This window comes from Stegostoma tigrinum, chromosome 1, assembly GCF_030684315.1.
Source record: "Stegostoma tigrinum isolate sSteTig4 chromosome 1, sSteTig4.hap1, whole genome shotgun sequence".
NCBI classification, from domain to species: Eukaryota; Metazoa; Chordata; class Chondrichthyes; order Orectolobiformes; family Stegostomatidae; genus Stegostoma; species Stegostoma tigrinum.
This window is the reverse complement of record NC_081354.1, coordinates 43,081,481-43,109,336: the sequence shown is the minus strand read 5'-3', so window position 1 is coordinate 43,109,336 and position 27,856 is coordinate 43,081,481. Positions and strand designations below refer to the sequence as shown.

Genomic DNA, 27,856 nt, shown 5'->3' with positions numbered 1-27,856 from the left:
GAAAGCTTCTTGAGGATAAATCTACAACAGATCAGTGGGAGGTGTTCAAAAGGTTAGTGGGGGGAATATGGACCTAACAAGTTCCCTTTGGGGTAAAATGTAGGAGCAATAAGCCCAGAAAATGATGGATGTTGAGGAATTTTCAGGATTGGATAAGAAGGAAAAGAGAGGTATGCACAGTTTAAATGGAGCAAAATAGTGGAGGTCCTAGAGAAGTACAGGGAGTGCAGGCTGCAATTCAAGAAAGCAAATAGAAGAGCAAAGAGGGGCATGGGAAAACACTGAAAGACAAGATTAGGGAGAATAATAAGATATTCCACAAGTATATCGATGGGAAGAGAATAATCAGGGAAACAGTAGTACTTATTAGGCACTAAAGGGGCAATCTGTGCATGAAGCAGAGGAGTGTCAAATGAGACAGAGGTGGTGGGAGAAGGATGTTTGTGTGATTGGAGCCTGGTGTCTAGTGACATACAACAAGGATTAGTGCTGGGGTGCTTATTCTTTGAGATATTCATAAATGATGTAGTTGCAAATGTGGGGGGGGGGGTGATACGTACGTTAGTAGATAACACAAAGATCGGCTGCATGGTTGATGATGAGAAGGAAGCTATTAGGTTACAGGAAGTTATAAACGGATTGGTCAGATGGGCAGATCAGTGGTAGATGGAATTTAACCTTGGTGCATTTTGGAAGAAATAACAGTACAAGGGAGTGTTCAATGAATGACAAGACATGATGCAGCCATCAAGCCAAACGAAAGAAATGTTACAATGAAGGACACTAAATGTCTAGAAATGCTTAAGATGGTATCAAACTTTTAAACAAAATATCAAATAGTTGTGCAAAGACTGGAAGATTGGACAGCATATAAAAAAGACAAAAAATGACCATATAAATAATAATGAGTAAAAGCTTAGCTGGAAACATAAAACCAAATTGTATGAGTTTCTTCAGATATTTAAGGAAGACTTTAAAAAAGGCAAAAATTCATCCTAAAGTCAGTAAGACAGGATAATGAATAAATGAAAATAAGGAAATGGCAGATGAGTTCAACAGGTATTTTGCTTCACTCCTCACTATAAATGATACAAGAAACATCTTTAAAGCAACAATAGGTCGGGAAATGAAATGAAGAGAAGAACTCAGGAAAATCACACTAACTGAAGAAGTGGCACTCAGTAAATTGCTTGTGTTGCGGGCTGATGGGTCCCCAGGTTCTGATGGATTTCAGATGCAAAAATGGTAATTGATGGAGAATCTTAGCAGGTATAATAGTATCTGTGAAGACAAAGCAGAATTAATGGTTTCGGTTCAGTGATCCTTCTTCAGAACATTCAGATCTTCTGATGGATCTCATCCTGGGTCTTAAAAGAAATAGCTAGTGAGATAGTTGATGCACTGGATTCAATTTTCCAAACGTTTCTTGATTCAGGGACAGTCCAATTAGATTGGAAGATAACAGAAGTAATGTCTTCATTTAAAAAATAGAGCAAGACAGAAAGCAGGAAACTCTAAGCAGGTTAGTTTAACATCTGCAACAGGGAAAATGCTAGAAAGTATGATTAAAACAGTTGTAGCAGGCCACTTGGATAATCAGACAAAGCCAATATGGTTTCATGGAGGGAAATCATGTTTGACTGATCTATTAGAGTTCTTTGGGGAGATAGCACATGCTGCGGATAAAAGGGAACCAGTGGAGGTACTTCACTTAAACTTCCAGGAAGCATTTGGTAAGATGTCACATCAAAAGTTATTGTGGAGAATAAAAGTTTAGGATGTAGGGGAACATACCGGCATAGATAGGAAATGGTCTGGCTGACAGGAAGAGGAGAACAGGAATAAATAGGTCTTTTTCAGGTTGGGAAGATGTATGCAGTGGTGTACGCTGGTTTAGCGCTGGAACTGCAATCATTTGCAATTTATATGAATGACTTAGACAAAGGAACAGAAAGTATGGTCATCAAATCTTTTGACAACTGAAAGATAGATAATGATGTAAGTTATGAAGAAAACAGAAGGAGACTGCAAAAAGGATTTGGCTGTGTTCTGAGGAAGGATCACTGGACCCAAAGCGTTAATTCTGTTTTCTCCTCCACAGATGCTCCCAGACCTGCTGAGCTTTTCCAGCAACATTGTCTTTCTTCCTGATTTACAGCATCCACAGTTCTTCTGGTTTTTATTTGGTTTGGTAGGTTAAGTGTGTGGACAAAACTTAATGTTGGAAAATGTCCCTTTTGGGAAGAAAAATAAGAAAAGTGTATTGCCTAAATAGTGAGAGACCGCAAAGTTCTAAGATGCAAAGGGATCTGGGTGTACTTATTTATGAATTGCAGATACAGCAAGTAATGAGAATGTTATAATTTCTTGGAAAGGGAATTGAATACAAAACTATGAAGGCTGTATAGGGGCACTGGAGAGATTGCATCAAGAGTGTAGTGCATAGAGTTTTTCACCTTATTTAAGGAAGGATATAAATGCATTGGAGACATTTCAGAGAAGAAACTAATATCTGAAATGACTGTCTGGATGTGTCTTTCTATAAGCCTGTAACTCATGGAGCACAATAGGGGCTGGGGCCACAATTACGTATTATTCATAAATATATTATATATATTATATATATGGATGAGGCAAGTGAATGTAACAGAGCCAAGTTAGAGATGGGAGAGCAAGTGGTGAGAATGACACAAAGCGTCTGTATAGAATGTAGAAAGATTAAATGAGTGAGCAAAAACTTGCTCGATAGAATGTGGGGAAATTTGATGTTCTGCACTATGGCAGGATGAATAGAAGGAATGAATTTTATTTACATGAAGAAAGACTGTTGAAAGCTGCAGAACAGAGAAATTTGAGAGTCCTGATGCATCCATCACCAAAACGCTAGCAGAGAAGCTCAGTAGGTAATAGGGAAGACAAATCATCTGTTGGTGATCAGCGATAATGGGAACTGCAGATGTTGGAGAATCCAAGATAACAAAGTGTGGAGCTGGACGAACACAGCAGGCCAAGCAGCATCTTATGAGCACTAAGATGCTCCTAAGATGCTGCTTGGCCTGCTGTGTTCATCCAGCTCCACACTTTGTTAAATCATCTACTGGTGTTTATTTTAAAGAGAATGGACTGTAAAGTAGAGGTTTTGCTAGAACTACATAAGGCACTATTCAGACAATAGCTCGAATCCTTGATCCAGAGTGGGCAGAACTGAATTCTAAAAGCTATCATCATTCTAAATGGCCTCTGTGTGCAATCTGCCCTTAATAATAGCCTGGGGACTCCAATGCAGGAATTGCCAAGCCCAACAATGTCATATTCCTACACTATGGTAAATGTTTGGTATGCAATCCATTAATGACTTGCTTCCTTTGTTATAATTGTATGTACTGACTGAAATAATAAACTAAAAGGTAAAAGATAAAGTCATTATAGAAATACAGAACCATAGGGCTGTTATTAGACAGAGGCATCTGATCCTTCATGAAAACCTCAGTTAGTTCAGGAATTGAAAGCATATGAAGTGTCCAATTAATAAAATATTCAAAACAAAATTTTAAAAACACATATTTCTGCCTTGGTGGGTTTTTCTGGCAACTTAATTTATTTCCTATGGAGAATCCACTGTAGATGCCTCCTCTGTCTGTGTCTGAGAATCAGTTCCTATTTACACATATGCCAGATAATGCAGGTCGGCCTCTGTTTTTATTCAGAACCAACCAGCTCTTTCCAAACATTGTGAACTCTAAGAACAGCAAGCAGCTTTTTATTTCAATCAGGATGTTTAGTTTGGGGATCTACAATCCTAAACCAAAAACTCCTGTCAGATTAACAGAGGTAAACATATGCATCTTACTAGACATCTGACAGTGATACTGATGGCAGAGATGTGGTTAAGTCCTCAGAAGAATTCTGAAGAAGAGTCACTTGTCTTGAAACATTAACTCTGCCAGATCTGCTGAGTTTCTCCAGCAATTCCTGGTTTTGTTTACATTTTCAGCATCTACAGTTCTTTGTTTTATCATGTTGAAGAGTTCACTTAGTTCAACCTTTTCCAATAGATGCACAAGGGATAAGCGCATACACATAAGACCCATTTTATTTTACAGAGCGCTTAGGAAGTGGCCATAGAAATAAAGGATGCATTGGTGATCATTTTCAAGCATTCTGTACACTCTTGGAAGAGTTCCAAAGGACTGGAGGGTAGCTAAGACAACTCCACTCTTTTAAAAAAGGAGGAAGAGAGAAAATGGGTAATTATAGGCTGGTTAGCATGACATCGATGTTGGGGAAAATGCTAGAGTCAATTATTAAGGATGTAATTGAGCATTTGGAAAGCAATGACAGAATCCCCATGGATCACTAAAGGGACATATTTCTTGACAAGCCTTATGGAATTTTTTGAGGATCTGACCTATACAGTAGACAAAGGTGAAGCATCAGATGTTGTGTATCTGGATATTCAAAAGCTTTGATAAGGTTCCACACAAAAGATTAGCAAGGAAAATTATGGTATCAGAGGTAAAGTATTGAAATGGACAGAGAACTGGTTGGCAGATAGAAAGCAGAGAGTTGGAAAAACGAGTCCTTTTCAGAGTGGCAGGCAATGTCAATTGGGGTACTGCAGGGTTCAGTGCTGAAACCCCCGCGATTTACAATACACTTAACAATTTGGATGAAGAAACTGAATGCAATATCTCCAAATTTGCAGATGTCACTAAGCTGAGTGGCAGTGTGTGCAGTGAGGACGATGCTAAGAGGCTGCAGGGTGACTTGGACAGACAAGCTGAGTGGGCAAATACTTGGCAAATGCAATATAATATGGATAAATGTGAGGTTATCCTTTGGTCGCAAAAGCATGAAGGCAGATTATTACCTGAAAGGTGATAATTTAGGAAAAGGTAAAGTGCAACAAGATGTGGGTATCTTGGCAGAACACTCACTGAAGGTTGGCATGCAGGTGCAGCAGGCAGTGAGGAAAGCTAACAGCATGTTAGCCTTCATAGGGAAAGGATACGTATATCAGAGTAAGAATGTCTTGTCGCAGTTATACAGGGCCTTTGGTGAGGCCACACTTTGAGCATTATGTAAAATTTTGGCCTCCTAGTCTAGGGAAGGACATTCATGCTGTTGAGGGAGTCCAGCAAAGGTTCACCAGACTGATTGCCGGGATGGCAGTACTGAAAATATGAGGAATGAGTGGATCAATTGGGCTTGTACACACTGAAATTTAGAAGATTGGTGGAGGAAGGGTTCTCACAGAAACATATAAAATGGGGCTGGAGTGGGGAGATGCAGGAAGCATGCTCCCAAATGTTGGGACGTCCAGAAATAGGGATCACAGTTTAAGAATAAGAAGTAAGCCTTCTAGGGGTGAGGTGAGGAAGAATTTTTTTTCACTCAAGAGTTTTGACCCTGTGGAATTATCTCCCACAGCAAGGTGTTGGGTCCAGTTCATTAGATACATTCAAAAGGGAGCTAGATGTGGCCCTTGCAGCTAAAGGGATCAAGGGTTTGGAAATGAAGTGGAAATGGGATACTGAGATTGCATCATCAGCCATGATCATTTTGAATGGTGATGCTGGCTTAAAAGTGTACTCGTGCATTTATTTTCTATGTTTCTAACTAATGGGCTTAATGAAAGTCATGACAGCAGACCTCAAACCTGTGACATGCTCCTCCTGTACTATCCAGCAAATCACAGAAGCTTCAATTGTTTTTCGTGGCCATGTGTGCAGGAAATAATTGCAACTACTGGCTAACTGGGGAGATGACAGCCTAGTGGTATTACCACTGGACTGAAATCCCGGCATCCAGGTAATTTTCTAGGGATCCAGGTTTGAATCTCAAAACGGCAGATGGTGGAATTTGAATTCAACTTTTTTAAATTTCCAGAAATACGAGTCTAATGATGATTGTGAATCCATTGTCAACTGTCAGGAAAAAATTATCTGGTTTTCTAATGTCCTTTAGAGAAGGGAACTGCCCTCCTTACCGAGTTGGCCAACATGTGACTCCAGACCCACAGCAATGTTAGAACATGGAAGTAGAACATTACAGCACAGTACAGGCCCTTCGGCCCTCGATGTTGTGCCGACCTGCCATACCAATCTGAAGCCCATCGACCTACACTATTCCATGTACGTCCATATGCTTGTCCAATGACGACTTAAATATAAAGTTGGCGAATCTACTACCGTTGCAGGCAAAGCGTAGCATACTCTTACTACTCTCTGAGTAAAGAAACTACCTCTGACATCTGTCCTATATCTTTCACCCCTCAATTTAAAGCTATGCCCCCTCATGCTTGCCGTCACCATCCTAGGAAAAAGGCTCTCCCTATCCACCCTATCTAACCCTCTGATTATCTTATATGTCTCAATTAAGTCACCTTCTTCTCTCTAACTAAAATAGCCTCAAGTCCCTCAGCCTTTCCTCATAAGACCTTCCCTCCATACCAGGCAACATCCTAGTAAATCTCTTCTGCACCCTTTCCGAAGATTCCACATCCTTCTCATAATGCGGTGACCAGAACTGTACACAATACTCCAAGTGCAGCCGCACCAGAGTTTTGTACAGCTGCAGCAGAACCTCTTGGTTCCAGAACTCGATCCCTCTATTAATAAAAGCTAAAATACTGTATGCCTTCTTAACAGCCCTGTCAACCTGGGTGGCAACTTTCAAGGATCTGTGTACATGGGCACTGAGATCTCTCTGCTCATCTACACTACCAAGAATCTTACCATTAGCCCAGTACTTTGCATTCCGGTTACTCCTACCAAAGTGCATCACCTCACACTTGTCTGCATCAAACTCCATTTGCCACCTCTCAGCCCAGCTCTGCAGCTTATCTATGTCTCTCCGTAACCTACAACATCTGTCGTCACTATCCACAACTCCACCGACCTTAGTGTCGTCTGCAAATTTACTAACCCATCCTTCTACGCCCTCATCCAGGTCGTTTATAAAAATGATGAACAGCAGTGGACCCAACACCGACCCGTGCTAGTAACTGGACTGCAGGATGAACATTTCCCATCAACCACCACCCTCTGTCTTCTTTCAGCAAGCCAATTTCTGATCCAAACTGCTATATCTACACAATCCAATTCCTCCGCATTTTGTACAATAGCCTACTGTGGGGAACCTTATCAAACGCCTTGCTGAAATCCATTTACATCACAGCAACTGGTTTACTCTCATCTATTGTTTGGTCACCTTCCCAAAGAACTCAATAAGGTTTGTGAGGCATGACCTACCCTTCACAAAACCGTGCTGACTATCCCTAATCAAATTATTCTTTTCTAGATGATTATAAATCCTATCCCGTATAACCTTTTCCAACACTTTACCAACAACTGAAGTAAGGCTCACTGGTCTATAATTACTGGGGTTGTCTCTACTCCCCTTCTTGAACAGGGGAACCACATTTGCTTTCCTCCAGTCTTCTGGCACTATTCCTGTAGACAATGACGAGTTAAAGATCAATGCCAAAGGCTCGGCAATCTCCTCCCTGGTTTCCCAGAGGATCCTAGGATAAATCCCATCCGGCCCAGGGGACTTATCTATTTTCACACTATGTAGGATTTCTAATACCTCTTCCTTGTGAACCTCAATCCCACCTAGTCTCGTTGCCTGTATCTCAGTATGCTCCTCGATAACATTGTCGTTTTCTAGAGTGAATACTGTCGAAAAATATTCATTTAATGCTTCCCTTAACTCCTCTGACTCCACACACAACTTCCCACTACTATCCTTGATTGGCCCTAATCTTACTCTCGTCATTCTTTTATTCCTTAAATACCTACAGAAAGCTTTAGGGTTTACCCTGATCCTATCTGCCAACAACTTCTCATGTCTCCTCCTGGCTCTTCTGAGCTCTCTCTTTATGTCTTTCCTGGCTACCTTGTAACTCTCAAGTGCCCTAATTGAGCCTTCACATCTCATCCTAACATTAGCCTTCTTTTTCCTCTTGACCAGAGATTCCACTTCCTTCGTAAACCACGGCTCCCGCGCTCTACAGCTTCCTCCCTGCCTGACAGGTACATACTTATCTCAGACACACAGGAGCTTTTCCTTGAATAAGCTCCACACTTCTAATGCGCCCATCCCCTGCAGTTTCCTTCCCCATCCTATGCTCCCTAAATCTTGCCTAATCTCATCGTAATTGCCTTTCCCCCAGCTATAACTCTTGCCCAGTGGTACACACCTATCCCTTTCCATCACTAAACATAACAGAATTGTGATCGCTATCACCAAAGTGCTCACCTACTTCCAAATCTAACACCTGGCTGGGCTCATTACCCAGTACCAAATCTAATGTGGCTTCGCCCTTGTTGGCCTGTCTACATACTGTGTCAGGAAGTTCTCCTGCACACACTGGACAAAAGCTAACCCATCTATAGTACTCGATCTATAGTGCTCGCAGTCAATATTTGGAAAGTTGAAGTTCCCCATGTCAACTACCCTGTCTCTCTCACTCCTACCGAGAATCATCTTTGCTATCCTTTCCTCTACATATCTGGAATTATTTGGAGGCCGATAGAAAACTCCCAACAGGGTGACCTCTCCTTTCCTGTTTCTAACCTCAGCCCATACTACCTCAGTTGACGAGACCCCAAACATCCTTTCTAAACTGTAATACGGTCCTTGACCAACAATGCCACACCTCACCCTCTTTTAGCATCTTCTCTGTTCTTACTGAAACATCTAAATCCAGGAACCTGCAGCAACCATTCCTGTCCCTGCTCTATCCATGTCTCCGAAATGGCCACAACATCGAAGTCCCAGGTACCAACCCATGCTTCTAGTTCACGCACCTTATTTCGGATGCTCCTGGCGTTGAAGTAGAAGAGAGAACAGAAGAGAGTATGTATTTATTGTCAGATTATCGTTTGAAGGAGCTTGTTTGCACAAAATGAATGCAACATTTTCCAATTACAAGTAACCTTGTTTGAATCTTTCATTTACTTGCTGACTGTTAGGAGTTTTGATTGTGGCATTAGAACCTTGCAGTTCTCTGACTTCTCTTTTTGATATTTCAGCTTTTTCAAAATATGTTCCAGGTTCTGCTGTTGCTGTAAAGTTTCACTTTTCACTGACTTAATGAACTTGAGACAATGTTGAAGGATTTATTTTAAAAAATAACCTTGTGTGGTCACGAGTTACTAAGGGAAATGACCAAAACATTTGTGTTTAAAATTTCAGAAATACTAATAGTCTGTTCAAAACAAAGTGTAAAATTGGGGAGTGGGAGTGGAGAGGGGAGGAAATGACAAAAGCTGCATTCTTTTATTTAACACCAAGCTTTCCATAAGTTAAATTAAAATTATTTTTATTTATTCATGGATTATGGGTGTCACTGGCTGGCCAGCATTCATTGTTCATCCCTAGTTACCCTTGAGAAGGTTATGTTATTGAGCCTTAACTGCTCTCTGGGCCATTAGGGATTGGCAATAAATGCTGGACGAGACCTCAATCCATGTATGATTTTTTTAAAAATTGCATCTTAGTGCTAGAGTTGCTGGTTGAAATCATTGTGGAACAGTTGTGATGCTGAGCATATCTTGGATAGTATGGCTAGTGAGGTGAAGACATACAGGCAGAAAAGGGACACAAGTGACCACCATGCAGAACAGGGGAAGGCAGGCACGCCCTCTGGCCATCCCCCTTTCCAACAGATACAGTTTTGTATACTTTTAGGGGAGATTATTGTACAGTGTGGGTTTGCTGCATAAGAGGACAGGAAGAAGAATGGCTGGTCTATAGTGATATGGGAATCAATTACAAGGCATTCGTGTGGCTGCAAAAGAGTTGCACGATGGTATATTGCCTCGCTGGTGCCAGGGACAGGGATGTCACTGAAAGGCTACAGGACATTCTGACAGGGGTGAGCAAACTGACAGTGATCATGGTACATATTGGTACCAATGACATAAATAGAAAAAAGGATGAGATCCTGCAAGTTGAATTTAGGGATCTAGGAAGTAGATTTTTAAAAAAACCCAAAAGGCAGTAAGGCCTGGAATAGTTTGAATCATGGGGAGAAGCTGAATAGGCTGGGGCCTTTTTTCCATGGAGACCCAGAGACTGAGGGGTGACCTTATTTCGGTTTATAAATTCATGAAGGGTATGGGTAAAGTGAATAGCTAAGATTTTTTTCCTAAGGTGGGCAAGTCCAAAACTAGAGGGCATGGCTTCAAGGAGAGAGGGGAAAGATTTAAAAAGGATCTGAGGGATAACATTTTCACTCAGAAGATGGTGCATGTATGGAATAAGCTGCCAGAGGAGATGGTGGAGGCAGGTAAAATTGAAACATTAAAACAGCATCTGGATTGGTATATGAATGGGAAGTGTTTGGAGGGAAACGGGCCAAATGCTGGCAAATCGAACTAAGCCAGGTTGAAAGTCTGGTCGAAGTGACGAGTTGGACTGAAGTATCTGTTTCCATTCTGTATTGACTTCTGATGCCAAATGCTAATAAATACAAAAATAGGAGGTTAGTCCAGATGAATGCACAGCTAGAGAGAGTGCAGCAAAACGAGTTTTAGATTTATGGGACATTGGGACCATTTTTGAGGGCGTTAGAACCTGTGCAAGATAGATGGATTGCATCTGAACCGAATGGGACCAGCATCCTTGTGGGGAGGTTTTGCTAGTTTTATTGGGAATGGTTTAAAATGATTTGGAACCTGAGTGGATCCAGCAATAATGCACAGCGAGGCGGAGATAAATGGCCAAAATTAGAAGAGGTAGCAAGTGAATCAGAAAGGATTAGAAATTATAGGTCAGTTAAGGCACAAGAGAGTTTGGGAAGGTTGCATTATATTAATTTTAATACAAGGTGTCTGTTGAAAAAGGCAAATGAGTTGACGGAACAAATTAATACATGGGCGTATGACATAATCAAGGCAGATTATCCTTCAAGGTAGAGATCAACAAATTCTTGATCTCACAAGGAATCAAGGGCTACGGGGAGAGTGCAGGGAAGTGGAGTTGAAATGTCTATCAGCCATGATTTAAATGGTGGAGTGGGCTTGATGGGCTGAATGGCCTTGCTCCCACTCCTATGTCTTATGGTCTTATGATACTATCAATGGTTGGGAGACGGCAGGATATTGGGTCTTCAGGTGATACAGGAAGGTAGAATAAGAGGAGGGGTTGTTGCAATATTGATCAAGGAATTAAATGTAGTCGTAAAGAGGAAAGACTTATTAGAAGGTTTCTCAAATTAAGCCATGACTAGAATTTAAAAACCAGAAAGGAGCAATAGCGTTGCAGAGAGTTGAAATTACTCCACAGAGGCCAATATCTCATCACCAAGTCACCCTTTATTTACACATGTAGAGTCCTTGACACTGATCCAGCTCCCTCAGAGCCCATTCTCAGTATGAACAGGATGCCTGACGTTCCTGCTTTTAATCCGCCAGCCCGGGCTCCCTGATTGGACAAGATTAACAACCCCAATCAGGGAACTCATATTCAATGATATCCACCTCACTGATGTCGCTACAATCACTACATGAGTGTACTATGGGCCCCAACAGTGGGAGAAAAAAGCAAAAATGTAGGCCAATTTCAGAGAAGTGTGGAAATAATTGGGTAGTGATTGTAAGGGATTTCAACTTCACCTAACATCAACTGTTTAGAGGAAGTGAAATTCTTAAAATGCATCCAGGAGAACTTTTTAAGCCAACACCTAGAAGGTCTTACAAGAGAGGTAGCTTAAACTTGGACTTAATTTCAGTTAATGAAGCTGGACAAGTGGATGAAGTATTTCGGAACATTTTGCTGTCAGCAATCATAGCTCCTTTAAATTCAACATTGTCAAGGATGAGCTTGAAATCAAAATTCTAAATTGGGGCTATACCAATTTTTGTAAGATCAGATATCCAGTAAAATCAGATTTGACCTGAGTGAACTGTGTGCGGATATGTTTAGGTAAATCTGTGTCTGAGCAGTGGGGTGCATTCAAGTAGGAAACAGGGAGATAGTAGGGCTAACATGTTCCAATAAATATAAAATGTGAATCAAACAAGTCTGGCGAACCCTGGATATCAAGGTGTATACTGGATTGGGTGATGATGAGAACGGAGGCTTATGACAGATACTTAGGGCTCAAAACAGCAGAGGAAGTCCAAGGGAAAGCCTAAAAAAGAAACCAGGATAGCAAAAGAGGACATGAAAGAATTAAGGCATGTGAAATATAAGTTATTTTAAAAGTACATTATGGATAAAAGGATAACGAGTTAAAGAGTAGGGCCCATTCAGGACCTCCGTGAGAATATGGGCATGGAGCCAGAGGACTTCGGTAGGATTCTAAATGAATAGTTTGCGTTGGTATTCGCTGGTGACACGGATTATGTAGATATATAAATCAGGGAGAAGGAACATGATGTGCTTAAAGAAACTAGCATAGACAGAGAGGGTTGTGAGAGCTTTAGCGGGCTTAAAAATTGATAAATTTTCAGATGAAATGTATCTTAGGCTGTTGCGTGAGGCAAGAGGGGAAATAGCAGGGAGATCAGCAATAATTTTCAATTCCTCTTCGAGCACAGGAAAGGTGCCAGAGGACTGAAGGATAGCCAATGTGCTACCATTATTCAAGAAGAGCATTAAGGTGGGGTAGTCCCCAGGGCCTGATGGTATCAATCCCAGGTTCTGAGAGAGGCAAGGGAAGTGATTGCTGTGGCCTTCACCAGGGGATCTTTGTATCCTCACTAGCCACTGGAGAGGTCCCAGAGGACTGGGAGGAGCTAATGTTGTTCCTCTGTTCAAGAAGGGAAATAGGGATAATCCATGAAACTATAGATTGGTAAGTCTCACACTGGTAGTAGGGAAGCTGGTGGAGAGAATTCTTAGGGATAGGATTTATGCACCTTTGGAAAAGCATGGCCTAATATTAAGACAAGTCAGCAAAGCTTTATGCAGGGGAAGGTCGTGTCTCACTGACTTGATTGAATTTTTTGAGGAGGTGACAAAGGTGAGCGATAAAGTGGATGTTGTTTACATAGATTTTAGTTAGGCATTCAACAACATTGCTCATGATAGGCTTAAACAGAAGCTTAAGTTGCATGGGATCTTCAATGACTTGGTTGCTTGGTTCAGAATTGGCTTGCCCATAGAAGGCAGAGGGTAGTGGTGGAAGGCTACTTTTCAGGATGAAGTCTATGACTAATGGTGTTCCGCTGGCATCTGCTTTTTGTGATTTTTATAAATGACTTGGACGAAAATGTAGATGTGTGAGTTAATAAGTTTGCAGACAACCCAACCATCTGTTGAGTTGTGGTAGTGTAGTAGGTTGTCAAAGGATAGAGTGGGATATAGATCAGAGCAGATATGGGCAAAAAAATGGCAGATGGAGTTTCATCTGGGTAAGTGTGAGGTGCTACACTTTGGGATATCACATGTTGAGAGAAAAATATACAGATAATGGTGGGTCCCTGAACAGCACTGATGTACAGAAGGATCTTGGGTTTCAAGTCCATAGTTCCCTGAAAGTGGCCATGCAGGTAGATAGGGTGGTAAATAAGGCATATGGCACGCTTGCCTTTACAGGTTGGGGAATTGAGTACAAGAGTCAGGATGCCATTTTGCAGCTTTATAAGACTTTGGTTAGGCCACACTTAGAGTATTGAGTTCAATTCTGGTCGCCATATTGTAGAAAGTATGTAGAGGCTACGGATAGGGTGGAGAAGAGGTTTACCAGAATGCTGGTATGAACTATAAGGAGAGGCCACAAAAAAAGGTTGTTTTCTCTCAAGAAGTGGAGGCTGAGGGATGACTTGACAGAAGTCTATAAAAGTTTGAGATGTGTGAATAGAGCTGTTGGTCAGAATCTTTTTCCCAGAGTTGAAATGCCTAATATTAGAGGGCATGCATTTAAGATGAAAAAGGGGCAAATTCAAAGGAGATATGAGCAACCACATTTTTACACAGAGAGTGCTAGGAGTCTTGAACCTACTGCCAGGGATAGTGGAGGAGGCAGTCGCGACTGGGGCGTTTAAGGGACTTGTAGATGAGCACATGAATATAGGGAGAATGGAGGGATTTGGACTAAGGGCAGACAGAAGAGATTAGTTTAATTTGGCATAACGTCATGGGCTTAAGGACCCGTTCCTGTGCTGTATGTTTTATAACAGTCCCATCTTGATAGGACAAGTGGACAAAGTGTTTGAAAAGGCATATGGGATACTTGTCTTTATTAGCTGAGGTACAGAGTTCAAGAGCAGGAAGGTTATTTTGCAACCGTAGAAAAAAAATAGTTAGGCTACATCTATAGTATTGTGTGCAGTTCTAAAATGCACATAATAGGACAAGATACAGAGGAGATTTACCAGAATGTTCCCTGGGCTTGAGGGCTTTGGTTATGAAGTGTGATTGTATAGACTGGGGTTATTTTCCTTGGTGCCAAGAAAATTGAAGGGTAACATAATTGAGATTATGAGGGGCATAGACACAGTAAAGAGGAAGGAATGTTCTACCTTGTTGAATGGATGATCGTAGGCTTCGATTTAAGGCAGAACATTTTGAGGGGATGTGATGAGAAGTCTTTTTTCATCCAGATATTGCTGCTGCCTATAAGGGCAGTGGAAGCAGAAACCCTCGTAGATTTAAGAAGTATTTAGATATACATTTGTGATGCCAAGGCAATAGGCCGAGTGCTGTAAAATGTGATTCAAATCGTCATGCTGTTGATTGTGACTAGTGCAGACTTGATGGGCTGAAGGGCCTTTTTAGCACTGTAGACCTCTGTGACTTAATGTAGAATGCAGAACGACCTGGTGGATAAAGATCAATGGCCAACACATTGTGTGAAACAAAACAAAGTGCTGGAGAAACTCAATAGGTCTGCTAGCAGACCGCAAGGGAGAGAAATAGAGTTAACACTTATACTTCTTTGAAACTGAACCTTCAGCAGCTGCTGAATTTGTAAAGCACTTTTGTTTTTTCTTTCTTTCAGATCTCTCATATTTAGATTTTATAATATTTGCATGTCAAGTTAAGCAATGGCCATCTTCGTTAAGAGTCAAACCACCTTCCTCAACATCAAACAGCATTATTATCACTAATTCCTTAAAATTCATATCAGCAAGAAGGTAACCACTGACCAGAAATCTAACTCTATCAATACATACTAAATCTACAAGGTCTGAGGGTGGAAATTCTGCTATGAATAACTCACCTGACTTCCCCAAAACCTGTCCACCATCTACAAAGCACAAGTTATGTGTTGTCTGAATAAACGCAACTGCAGCATCAATCAAGGCATATTACAAAGCAGTCCCTTTATCAGTAATCCATCCAGTACTGTAAACATTAACGTTCTCAACTACCACACAATTGGCATTGACAAGAAGTACTCCAGTACCTTGCTGAAATTCTTTCAACACCACCTACTAAACCAATGATCTCTGCCACATTAGAAGACCAAAAACTACAAGAAACATTGGAATGCCTCTATCTGTAAATTCCTACCTAAGTGTTATATTATCCTGAGTTTTAAAAAAAAGTACTTCCATTGATGTTGAGCCAAAATATTACAAAATTTGAACATCCAACCGAACAGCATTCTGTGTGAATAACAATGGTTAAGATGGTGGCTTACCACCATCTTCTTGAGGGCAGCTTACCTATACATGATAGGCTGTTCAGTGGCAGCACCAACCTGTGAATGAACATAAAAAGTGCCTCATTAGGCCCTCAAAGGCACTAAACTCTTCCAATTGCAAAGACAAAAGATCCTGAGTTACCTGTCATTCTCTTTTTCAGAAGTTATAAATGTGCCGATTTCTATTGGTTCATGTGTCCAAAATCATCTCATTTGTCAGATTTTGATGTTCAGTCCAAAAAGGTGGGAGTATGAAGAGGAAACTATGCATTGAAAAAGTTGCCTGCAGAAGTGATTATAATAGACTAAAAATTATAAATGTTCAATTGAGTTTTCATTGTGGACTGCTCTTGAAGATTAGGTAAATTTGACCGACAGCAAAATGGGGATCACTTGACCAAACAGTAATAGTAAGAGATCAGGGTTCAACTCATTATCAGCTTGCCTTATGTCACTCAACATGCTGGTTCACTGCTTAGCTAAAATTGATGTTCTATGGCTTCATGAGAACGAAGCTGCTTGAAGCATGAAGTCTTTGAACTGTCAAAACTGGTTTTGGGGAAGTCACGCGAGTTATTCAGAGCAGAATTTTCACCCTCAGACCTTGAAGATTCAGTATTTATTGGTAGAGTTAGGTTTCTGGTCAGTGGTTACCTTTTTGCTGATGTGAATTTTAAGGAACAGGTTACTTAGTTATAGAACATAGAACATTACAGCACAGTACAGGCCCTTCGGCCCTCGATGTTGTGCCGACCTGTCATACCGATCTCAAGCCCATCTAACCTACACTATTCCATGTACGTCCATATGCTTGTCCAATGATGACTTAAATGTACCTAAAGTTGGTCAATCTACTACCGTTGCAGGCAAAGCATTCCATTCCCTTACTACTCTCTGAGTAAAGAAACTACCTCTGACATCTGTCCTATATCTTTCACCCCTCAATTTAAAGCTATGCCCCCTCGTGCTCGCTGTCACCATCCTAGAAAAAAGGCTCTCCCTATCCACCCTATCTAACCCTCTGATTATTTTATATGTTTCAATTAAGTCACCTCTCAACCTTCTTCTCTCTAATGAAAACAGCCTCAAGTCCCTCAGCCTTTCCTCATAAGACCTTCCCTCCATACCAGGCAACATCCTAGTAAATCTCCTCTGCACCCTTTCCAAAGATTCCACATCCTTCTTATAATGCGGTGACCAGAACTGTACACAATACTCCAAGTGCGGCCGCACCAGACTTTTGTACAGCTTCACCATAACCTCTTGGTTCCGGAACTCGATCCCTCTATTAATAATAGCTAAAATACTGTATGCCTTCTTAACAGCCCTGTCAACCTGGGTGGCAACTTTCAAGGATCTGTGTACATGGACACTGAGATCTGTCTGCTCATCTGCACTGCTAAGAATCTTACCATTAGCCCTGTACTTTGCCTTCCGGTTACTCCTACCAAAGTGCATCACCTCACACTTGTCTGCATCAAACTCCATTTGCCACCTCTCAGCCCAGCTCTGCAGTTTATCTACGTCTCTCTGCAACCAACAGCATCCTTCGTCACTATCCACAACTCCACCGACCTTAGTGTCGTCTACAAATTTACTAACCCATCCTTCTACGCCCTCATCCAGGTCATTTATAAAAATGACAAACAGCAGTGGACCCAACACTGACCCTTGCGGTACACCACTAGTAACTGCTCTCCAGGATGAACATTTCCCATCAACTACCACCCTCTGTCTTCTTTCAGCAAGCCAATTTCCGATCCAAACTGCTATATCTCCCACAATTCCATTCCTCCACATTTTGTACAATAGCCTATTGTGGAGAACCTTATCGAACGCCTTGCTGAAATCCATATACACCACATCAACCGGTTTACTCTCAACTACCTGTTTGGTCACCTTCTCAAAGAACTCAATAAGATTTGTGAGGCACGACCTACATTTCACAAAACCGTGCTGACTATTCCTTATTAAATTATTCTTTTCCAGATGATTATAAATCCTATCCCTTATAACCTTTTCCAACACTTTACCTACAACTGAGGTATGGCTCACTGGTCTATAATTACCAGTTCTCAGTTTGAGATGAGTATTTGCCATCCATAGTAGTTGACACCTGCACTGAAGCTCCTTTCCTACTAAATTAACATTAAAGAGTAATTTGTAAAACTCTGAATTTTAGAAATGAAAAGCCAATTTTTAGGACAGTTGACATATTCATCTGACATTTAAACAATTGGATAACAGTGGATAATTCACGTATACTCTACTAAATGTACAAAACCTCTTTGAATGGACCCTCAGCTTGTTCTACTGGATACTAATACATGAATGCAGGAGGAAATTATTGCAGGTGTTGGAATCTGTACTGAAAACAACAAATGCTGAAGATCACAGCAGGTCAGGCAAAATCCATGGAGAGAGAGCAAGCCTACAACTCTTCTTCAGAGCTGACGTGCAGTGTCGAAAGGGCAGCATTTATGCTATAGTTGAGTGGGGGTGGGGATGTGTGTACAGCAGTGGTGGAGAAAAGATGTTGATAGTTCAGATTAAGTGATCAGAATATGAGAATGACAGAACAACGATGTGTCCTACTGCCAGACTTGAAAGAACAAACTGTCCCCCAGGGATCGGGGGAGATGAGAGAACATAGAATGACAGAGAATGTAACAAGTAAACCTAAAAGAAAGGGAAGGAATGGGAGATAATGGGAACTGCAGATGCTGGAGAATCCAAGACAACAAAATGTGAGGCTGGATGAACACAGCAGGCCAAGCAGCATCTCAGGAGCACAAAAGCTGACGTTTCGGACCTAGAGTTGGTTTACAATTTGAAGGTGTTGAATTCAACGTCAAGTCCAGAACGTTGTAAAGTGCCAAGTCTGAAGGTGAAATATTCTTCCAGTTTACGCAATGGTTCACTGGAGCATTGTGGCATGCCGAGGACAGATAAGTGGGCATGACAGCAGCATGCTGTGTTAAAATGACTGGCTCTGGGGAGGACGGACTCATGCTTGAGCACAGACTGGAAGTGTTCCGCAAAGGGTCCCAGTTATGCCTGCCTCTTTAAGGAGTATGTTCCAGCCCTAAATTGGTGCCAACCCACGATTCTTTTGTACATCAACAACTGCTTCGGTGCCACTTTGTATTCCTGCTGGGACCTTCAAACATTTGTGCATTTTGCCTCCAATTTCCATCCCTCTATAACTTTCAGATCATCTATTTCTGACACTGCTCTTCGCTTCCTTAAACTCTCTGTCTCCATTTCGGGAAATAAACCATCCATTACAAAGCCACTGACTGCCAGAGCTACCTTCACTACAGCTCTTCATAACCCACGTCTTGCAAACATTCCATTCCATTCTCCCAGTTCCTTCACCTACGTCTTGTGTGTTTGGATGATGCCACCTTCTGTGGTTGACAGAACGTTCAACCGCACCTGACCTATCACCCATGCTTCTGCGTTTGCTCCTCCCATCACTCACAGGGCAGTACACTGGTTCAGTGGTTAGGACTGCTACCTCACAGCACCAGGGACCCAGGTTCAACTCCAGCCTTGGGCGACTGTCTGTGTGGAGTTTGTACAGAGATAATGGGAACTGCAGATGCTGGAGAGTCCAAGATAACAAAGTGTGGGGCTGGATTAGCACAGCAGGCCAAGCAGCATCTTAGGAGCACAAAAGCTCGGGCCTAGACCCTTCATCAGAAAAGGGGGATGGGGAGAGGATTCTGAAATAAATGGGGAGGGAGGGGGAGGCGGACTGAAGATGGATAGAGGAGAAGATAGGTGCAGAGGACAGTATGGGTGGGGAGGTAGGGAGGGGATAGGTCAGTCCGGGGAGGAGAGACAGGTCAAGGGGGCAGGATGAGGTTAGTAGGTAGGAAATGGAGGTGCAGCTTGAGGTGGGAGGGGGGGGATAGGTGAGAGGAAGATCAGGTTAGGCTGGCGGGGACGAGCTGGGCTGGTTTTGGGATGCAGTGGAGGGAGGGGAGATTTTGAAGCTGGTGAAATCCACATTGACACCATTGGGCTGCAGGGTTCCCAAGCGGAATATGAGTTGCTGTTCCTGCAACGTATGGGTGGCATCATTATGGCATTGCAGGAGGCCCAGGATGCACATGTCATCTAAGGAATGGGAGGGTGAAGTTGAAATGGTTCGCGACTGGGAGGTGCAGTTGTTTACTGCGAACTGAGCTCAGGTATTCTGTAAAGTGGTCCCCAAGCCTCTGCTTGGTTTCCCCAGTGTAGAGGAAACCACACTGTGTACAGCGGATGCAGTATACCACATTGGCGGATGTGCAGGCGAACATCTGCTTAAGGTGGAAAGTCATCTTGGGGCCTGGGACGGGGGTGAGGGAAGTGGTGTGGGGGCAGGTGTAGCACTTCCTGCAGTTGCAGGGGAAAGTGCTGGGTGTGGTAGGGTTGACCATAGTGACCAGGGATGTTTTGGTTAGGTAGGTTAGACATGGGAAATTAGGGGAATGAGTCTGGGTGGGATACTCTTTGGATGGGCAGTGTGTTGAAAGGATCTGTTTCCACACTGTAGTTATTCTATGAATTCTAATTCTATGAACAACAGTGAGATGGGGTCTCCTTGTCCTCAATTTTCATCACACCAGCCTTCGTATTACAAGGATCATTCTCCGCCATTTCCAGCAGAATGCCACCAGCAAACACATCATCCCCTCACTCCCCTGTTTGCATTTCACAGGGATCATTCCCTCCAGGACATCCTAGACCATTCATCGACCACGAACACCACCATCCGCCACCCCCCCCCCCCCCCACCCCAATAGCACCTTCCCATGGAACTGGAGAAGGTGCACTAATTGCCCCTTCACCTCCTCCCTGCTCACCATCCCAAGGGTCTAAACAGTCTTACCTGGTGAAGTAGTATTTCACAGGTACCTCCTCTAATTTTGTGTATTTATTCACTGCACTCAATGTGGCTTACTCTACATTGGAGAAATCAAATACAGACTGGGTGACTATTCTTCAGAACACCTCTGGTCTGTGCGCAAGCTGGTCATTTTAACAGAGTATTCTGTTCACACACCCACTTATCTGTCCTCAGCACGCTTTCATAGAAAATTAGTGATCCTTTTAAAGAACAGTACAGGCTCTTCGGCCCATGATGTTGTACCAACCTATGATCCTACTAAGTTCAATCTACACTGCATACCCTACCTTTTTCTAATCTCCATGTGTCTATCCAAGAGTTGCTTAAATGTCTGTAAAGCATCTGACTCCACTACCACCGCTGGCAGTGCATTTCACACGCCCAACCCACTCTGACATCTCCCCTATACCTTCCTCCAATCACCTCAAAATTATGCCCCCTCATAATAGTCATTTCTGCCCTGGGAAAAAGGCTCTGACTGTCCATTCTATCTATGCTTCTCATCATTTTGTACATCTCTATCAAGTCACCTCTCATCCTTCTTCGCTCCAAATAAAAATGTCCTAGCTCCCTCAACCTTTCTTCATAAGACCTGCCCTCCAGTCCAGGCAGCATCGTGGTAAATCTCCTCTGCACCCTCTCTACAGCTTCCACATCTTTCCTATAACGAGGTGACCAGAACTGAGCACAACATTCCAACTGTGGTCTAAGCAGAGTTTCAAGGAGCTGCAGCATAACCTCATGGCTTTTAAACTCAATTTCCATGCCAATGAAAGCCAACACATCATACACCTTTGTAACAATCTTATCAACTTGGCGAGCATCTTTGAGGGATCAACGGACGTGGACCCCAAGATCCCTCTGTTTCTCCACACTGCTGAGAATCCTGCTATTAACACAGTATTCTGCATTCAAACTTGACCTTCCAAAATTAATCACTTCATATTTTTCTGGGTTGAATTCCATCTGCCACTTCTTTGTCCAGCTCCACATCCTGTCAATGTCCTGTCGCAACCTACAATAGCCCTTCCCGCTGTCCACAACTCCACCACCTTTGTATCATTGGCAAAATTACTAACCCACACTCCCACCTCCTCATCCAAGTCATTCATAAAGATCACAAACAGGACAGGTCCCAGAACAGATCCCTGTGGAACACCACTGGTCACCAAGCTCCAGGCTGAATACTTTCCATCTACTACCACCCTCTGTCTTCTATTAAACAGCCAGTTTTGTATCCATACAGCCAAAATTCCCTCAACCCCATGCCTCCTTACTTTCTGAATGAGGCTTCCATGTGGAACCTTATCAAATGCCTTGCTAAAATCCACATACACCACATCCACTGCTCTGCCTTCATCAAAGTGTTTTGTCACATCCTCAAAGAATTCAATACGGCTTGAGGTATGAGCTGTTCCTCACAAAGCGATGTTAATTATTTCTAATCAAACTGTGCTTTTCCATATAATCATAAATACTATCTCTCAGAATCTTCTCCAATAATTTGCCCACCACAGAAGAAAGATTGACCGGTTTGGAATTTCCAGGATTATCCCTATTCTCTTTATTGAACAAGGGGATGACATTTGCCACCCTCCATTCTTCTGGTATGATTCTAGTGGACAGTGAGGACACAAAGATCATTGCCAATGGGGCAGCAATCTCTTCCCATAAGAACCTTGGTTATATCCCGTCTGACCCAGGGGACTTATCCATCCTCATGTTTTTCAAAATTTCTAGCCCATCCTCCTTCCTAAAATCAATTTGTTCAAGCATATCAGCCTGTTTCATGCTGTCCTCATGAATGTCAAGGTCCCTCTCACTGGTGAATGCTGAACAAAGGACTTCCCCTACCTCCTCTGGCTCCACACTGAAGTTCCCTCCACTACCCCGACTGGTCCTACCCTCACTCTGGCCATCTTCTTGTTCCTCACATTTGTATAGAAAGCCTTGGGGCTTTCCTTGATCTTACCCACCAAGGTATTTTCATACCCCTCCTTCTAGCTCTCCTAAGTCCATTTTTCAGCTCTTTCCTGGATACCTTGTGGACCTTTAGAGACATGTCCAACCCTTGCTTCCTCAACCTTAAGTAAGCTTCCTTCTTCCTCTTGGCTAGGTGTTCCACATGTCTGATCATCCAAGGTTCCTTCACCTTACCATCCTTTCCTTGCTTCAGTGGGGCAGACCTATTCAGTACTTACAGTAACTGCTCCCTAAACAACCTGCACACTTAGAACATAGAACATAGAACAGTACAGCACAGAACAGGCCCTTCAGCCCACAATGTTGTGCACTTCTGTCATGCATTTCACTAATAACATCTGATTCCACTTTGTGCTCTGTAGTTCTTGCCTAATGGCATTGTAATTCCCCCTTCCCCCACCGAGAGATCTAACACTGAACCTGGTTCTTTGCCAAGCACCAAATCCAATATAGCCTCCCCTCTAGTCAGCCTATCTACATATTGAGTCAGAAATTTTGAGTGCGAGCGGCAGCGGAGGTAAGACGGACCCGGAAGACTGCAGCTAAGGTAAAGCAGTTTATTTTTAAAATTACTTACCGGTAGCGGGCAGCGGTGTTTTTCCTCTTTCAGAGAAGGAGCGGGAGCACCAGAGGAAGTGACGAGGACCAGAGGGGCAGCCGGGAAGGAAAGCAGTGAGTATAAATACTCACCCTTCGACGCCAACGGCCATTTTGAGTGCGAGCAGCAGCGGAGGTAAAACGGACCCGGAAGACTGCAGCTAAGGTAAAACAGTTTATTTTTAAAATTACTTACCGGTAGCGGGCAGCGGTGTTTTTCCTCTTTCAGAGAAGGAGCGGGAGCACCAGAGGAAGTGACGAGGACCAGAGGGGCAGCCGGGAAGGAAAGCAGTGAGTATAAATACTCACCCTTCGACGCCAACGGCCATTTTGAGTGCGAGCAGCAGCGGAGGTAAGACGGACCCGGAAGACTGCAGCTAAGGTAAAGCAGTTTATTTTTAAAATTACTTACCGGTAGCGGGCAGCGGTGTTTTTCCTCTTTCAGAGAAGGAGCGGGAGCACCAGAGGAAGTGACGAGGACCAGAGGGGCAGCCGGGAAGGAAAGCAGTGAGTATAAATACTCACCCTTCGACGCCAACGGCCATTTTGAGTGCGAGCAGCAGCGGAGGTAAGACGGACCCGGAAGACTGCAGCTAAGGTAAAGCAGTTTATTTTTAAAATTACTTACCGGTAGCGGGCAGCGGTGTTTTTCCTCTTTCAGAGAAGGAGCGGGAGCACCAGAGGAAGTGACGAGGACCAGAGGGGCAGCCGGGAAGGAAAGCAGTGAGTATATATATCAGCAAGGCGGCTAAACCCGAGACTCTACAACTGTAGAGTCTCCCACCCGCCCTCCTTCTCTAACCTAGTTAATAAGGTAAGGTTCATTCTAAACTTTCTCTATTGAATATAAGTTTGTTATTAATTTGTTATTGTTACTTGACGTAAGCTTTCTACTTTAGTATTGAGTGGGTGTTCAGATAAGTGGGGTATGGATGCTAGGGCAGTTGCTTGCTCCTCCTGCAGAATGTGGCAGTTGGGAGATGTGGCACACGTCTCCGCTGGCTACATCTGCGGGAAGTGCACCCAACTACAGTTCCTTGAAAACCGTGTTAGGGAAATGGAGCTGGAGCTGGATGAACTACGGATCATTCGGGAGGCAGAGGGGGTCATTGAGAGGAGTTATCGGGAGTTGGTCACTCCTAAGGCTCAGGACGAGGATAGATGGGTTACAGTTAGGGGGAGGAAAGGGGACAGACAGACAGTGCAGAGATCCCCTGTGGGCATTCCCCTCAGCAATAAGTATACCGTTTTGGATACTGCTGGGGGGGATAACCTACCAGAGGAAAGCCATAGCAGTCAGTTCTCTGGCACTGAGCCTGACACTGTGGCAAAAAAGGGAAGGGGCCAGAATAGAAAAGTACTCGTGGTAGGGGACTCGATAGTTAGGGGAATCGACAGGAGATTTTGTGGTCAAGATCGGGATTCCCGGAAGGTATGTTGCCTCCCTGGTGCCAGGGTCCGGGACGTCTCCGATCGGGTGTATAAGGTTCTAAAAGGGGAGGGCGAACAGCCAGAAATCGTGTTACATATTGGCACAAATGATATAGCCAGAAATAGGATTGAGGATATAAAAAGTGATTTCAGGGAGTTAGGATGGAAGCTGCAGAGCAGGATGAACAGAGTAGTGTTCTCTGGTTTACTACCGGTGCCACGAGATAGCGAGGTGAGGAACAGGGAGCGGGCGCAGCTTAACACGTGGCTACGCAGCTGGTGTAGGAGGGAGGGCTTCAGATATGTAGATAATTGGGATGCCTTCTGGGGAAGGTGGGACCTGTACAAGAAGGACGGGTTGCATCTGAACTGGAAGGGGACCAATGTCCTGGGTGGAAGGTTTGCTCGAGTAGTTCAAGAGGGTTTAAACTAGTATGGCAGGGGGTGGGAACCTGAGCTGTATACCAGAGGTGAGCGTTGATGCAGGTGAGGCAGTAGCAAGAGGTAGACCAGCTAGTGGGAAGGATTTTCCTGGGAAGGAACCAAGGGATCGGTTAAAGTGTGTTTGCTTTAATGCAAGGAGTATCAGGAATAAAAGTGATGAACTTAGAGCATGGATCAGTACCTGGTGCTATGATGTTGTGGCCATAACAGAGACATGGGTTTCTCATGGGCAGGAATGGTTGCTGGATCTTCCAGGGTTTAGAACATTTAAAAAGAATAGGGAGGGGGGAAAAAGAGGAGGGGGTCTAGCACTACTAATCAGAGAGGGTATCACAGCTACAGAAGCTTCCATTGTCGAGGAAGATCTGCCTACTGAGTCAGTATGGGTGGAAATTAGGAACAGCAAGGGAGTAGTCACCTCGTTAGGGGTTTACTACAGGCCCCCCAATAGCAGCAGGGAGATTGAAGAAAGCATAGGTCGACAGATTTTGGAAAAGTGTGCACGCAGTAGGGTTGTTGTAATGGGTGACTTTAACTTTCCTAATATTGATTGGAACCTCCTTCGAGCAGAAGATTTGAATGGAGCTGTTTTTGTAAGGTGTGTTCAGGAGGGTTTCCTAACGCAGTACGTTGACAGGCCGACGAGGGGAGAGGTGCTCGGAAACGAGCCGGGGCAGGTATCAGATCTTGTGGTGGGAGAGAATTTTGGTGATAGTGACCATAACTGCCGCACATTCTACATAGCTATGGAGAAGGAGAGGATTAGGCAAAATGGGAGGATATTTAATTGGGGAAGAGGAAACTATGATGCGATTAGACATGAGTTAGGAAGCATGGACTGGGAGCAGTTGTTCCATGGTAAGGGAACTATAGACATGTGGAGACTGTTTAAGGAACAGTTGTTGGGAGTGATGAGTAAATATGTCCCTCTGAGACAGGCAAGAAGGGGTAAGATAAAGGAACCTTGGATGACGAGAGCGGTGGAGCTTCTTGTGAAAAGGAAGAAGGTAGCTTACGTAAGGTGGAGGAAGCTAGGGTCAAGTTCAGCTAGAGAGGATTACATGCAGGCAAGGAAGGAGCTCAAAAATGGTCTGAGGAGAGCCAGGAGGGGGCACGAGAAAGGCTTGGCAGAAGGAATCCGGGAAAACACAAAGGCATTTTACACTTACGTGAGGAATAAGAGAATGATCAAAGAAAGAGTAGGGCCGATCAGGGATAGCATAGGGAACTTGTGTGTGGAGCCTGAGGAGGTAGGGGAAGCCCTAAATGAGTTTTTTGCTTCTGTCTTTACGAAAGAAACGAACTTTGTAGTGAATGAAACCTTTGAAGAGCAGGTGTGCATGCTGGAATGGATAGAGATAGACGAAGCTGATGTGCTGAAAATTTTGTCAAACATTAAGATTGACAAGTCGCCAGGCCCGGATCAGATTTGTCCTCGGCTGCTTTGGGAAGCGAGAAATGCAATTGCTTCGCCACTTGCGAAGATCTTTGCATCCTCGCTCTCCACTGGAGTCGTACCTGAGGACTGGAGAGAGGCAAATGTAATTCCTCTCTTCAAGAAAGGAAATAGGGAAATCCCCGGCAATTATAGACCGGTAAGTCTCACGTCTGTTGTCTGCAAGGTGTTAGAAAGGATTCTGAGGGATAAGATTTATGACCATTTGGAAGAGCATGACTTGATCAAATACAGTCAACACGGCTTTGTGAGGGGTAGGTCATGCCTTACAAACCTTAGAGTTTTTTGAGGATGTGACTGGAAAAGTTGATGAGGGTCGAGCTGTGGATGTGGTGTATATGGACTTCAGTAAGGCATTTGATAAGGTTCCCCATGGTAGGCTCATTCAGAAGGTCAGGAGGAATGGGATACAGGGGAACTTAGCTGCTTGGATACAGAATTGGCTGGCCAACAGAAGACAGCGAGTGGTAGTAGAAGGAAAATATTCTGCCTGGAAGTCAGTGGTGAGTGGAGTTCCACAGGGCTCTGTCCTTGGGCCTCTACTGTTTGTAATTTTTATTAATGACTTGGATGAGGGTATTGAAGGATGGGTCAGCAAGTTTGCAGACGACACAAATGTCGGAGGTGTCGTTGACAGTGTAGAGGACTGTTGTAGGCTGCAGCGGGACATTGACAGGATGCAGAGATGGGCTGAGAGGTGGCAGATGGAGTTCAACATGGATAAATGCGAGGTGATGCATTTTGGAAGGTCGAATTTGAAAGCTGAGTACAGGATTAAGGATAGGATTCTTGGCAGTGTGGAGGAACAGAGGGATCTTGGTGTGCAGATACATAGATCCCTTAAAATGGCCACCCAAGTGGACAGGGTTGTGCAGAAAGCATATGGTGTTTTGGCTTTCATTAACAGGGGGATTGAGTTTAAGAGTCGTGAGATCTTGTTGCAGCTCTATAAAACTTTGGTTAGACCGCACTTGGAATACTGCGTCCAGTTCTGGGCGCCCTATTATAGGAAAGATGTGGATGCTTTGGAGAGGGTTCAGAGGAGGTTTACCAGGATGCTGCCTGGACTGGAGGGCTTATCTTATGAAGAGAGGTTGACTGAGCTCGGTCTCTTTTCATTGGAGAAAAGGAGGAGGAGAGGGGACCTAATCAAGGTATACAAGATAATGGGAGGCATAGATAGAGTTGATAGCCAGAGACTATTTCCCAGGGCAGAAATGGCTAGCACGAGGGGTCATAGTTTTAAGCTGGTTGGTGGAAAGTATAGAGGGGATGTCAGAGGCAGGTTCTTTACGCAGAGAGTTGTGAGAGCATGGAATGCGTTGCCAGCAGCAGTTGTGGAAGCAAGGTCATTGGGGTCATTTAAGAGACTGCTGGACATGTATATGGTCACAGAAATTTGAGGGTGCATACATGAGGATCAATGGTCGGCACAACATTG

The 27,856-nt window shown here is 43.5% G+C and overlaps 1 protein-coding gene across 8 annotated transcripts in view; it reads right to left on the bottom strand.

Annotated features, from left to right (window-relative positions):
* Positions 1–27,856, bottom strand: part of fstl5 (follistatin-like 5) — a 568,620-nt gene that overhangs the window by 303,767 nt on the left and 236,997 nt on the right. For 7 of the 8 annotated variants that reach the window (XM_059645031.1, XM_059645027.1, XM_059645034.1 and 4 more), the window contains one exon: positions 1,165–1,281. The exons of the other annotated variant lie outside the window; for it this stretch is intronic. In XM_059645031.1, the coding sequence (XP_059501014.1) occupies positions 1,165–1,281 (117 nt within the window). The remainder of the gene's footprint in view (positions 1–1,164; positions 1,282–27,856) is intronic. 8 annotated transcript variants of the gene reach the window in all.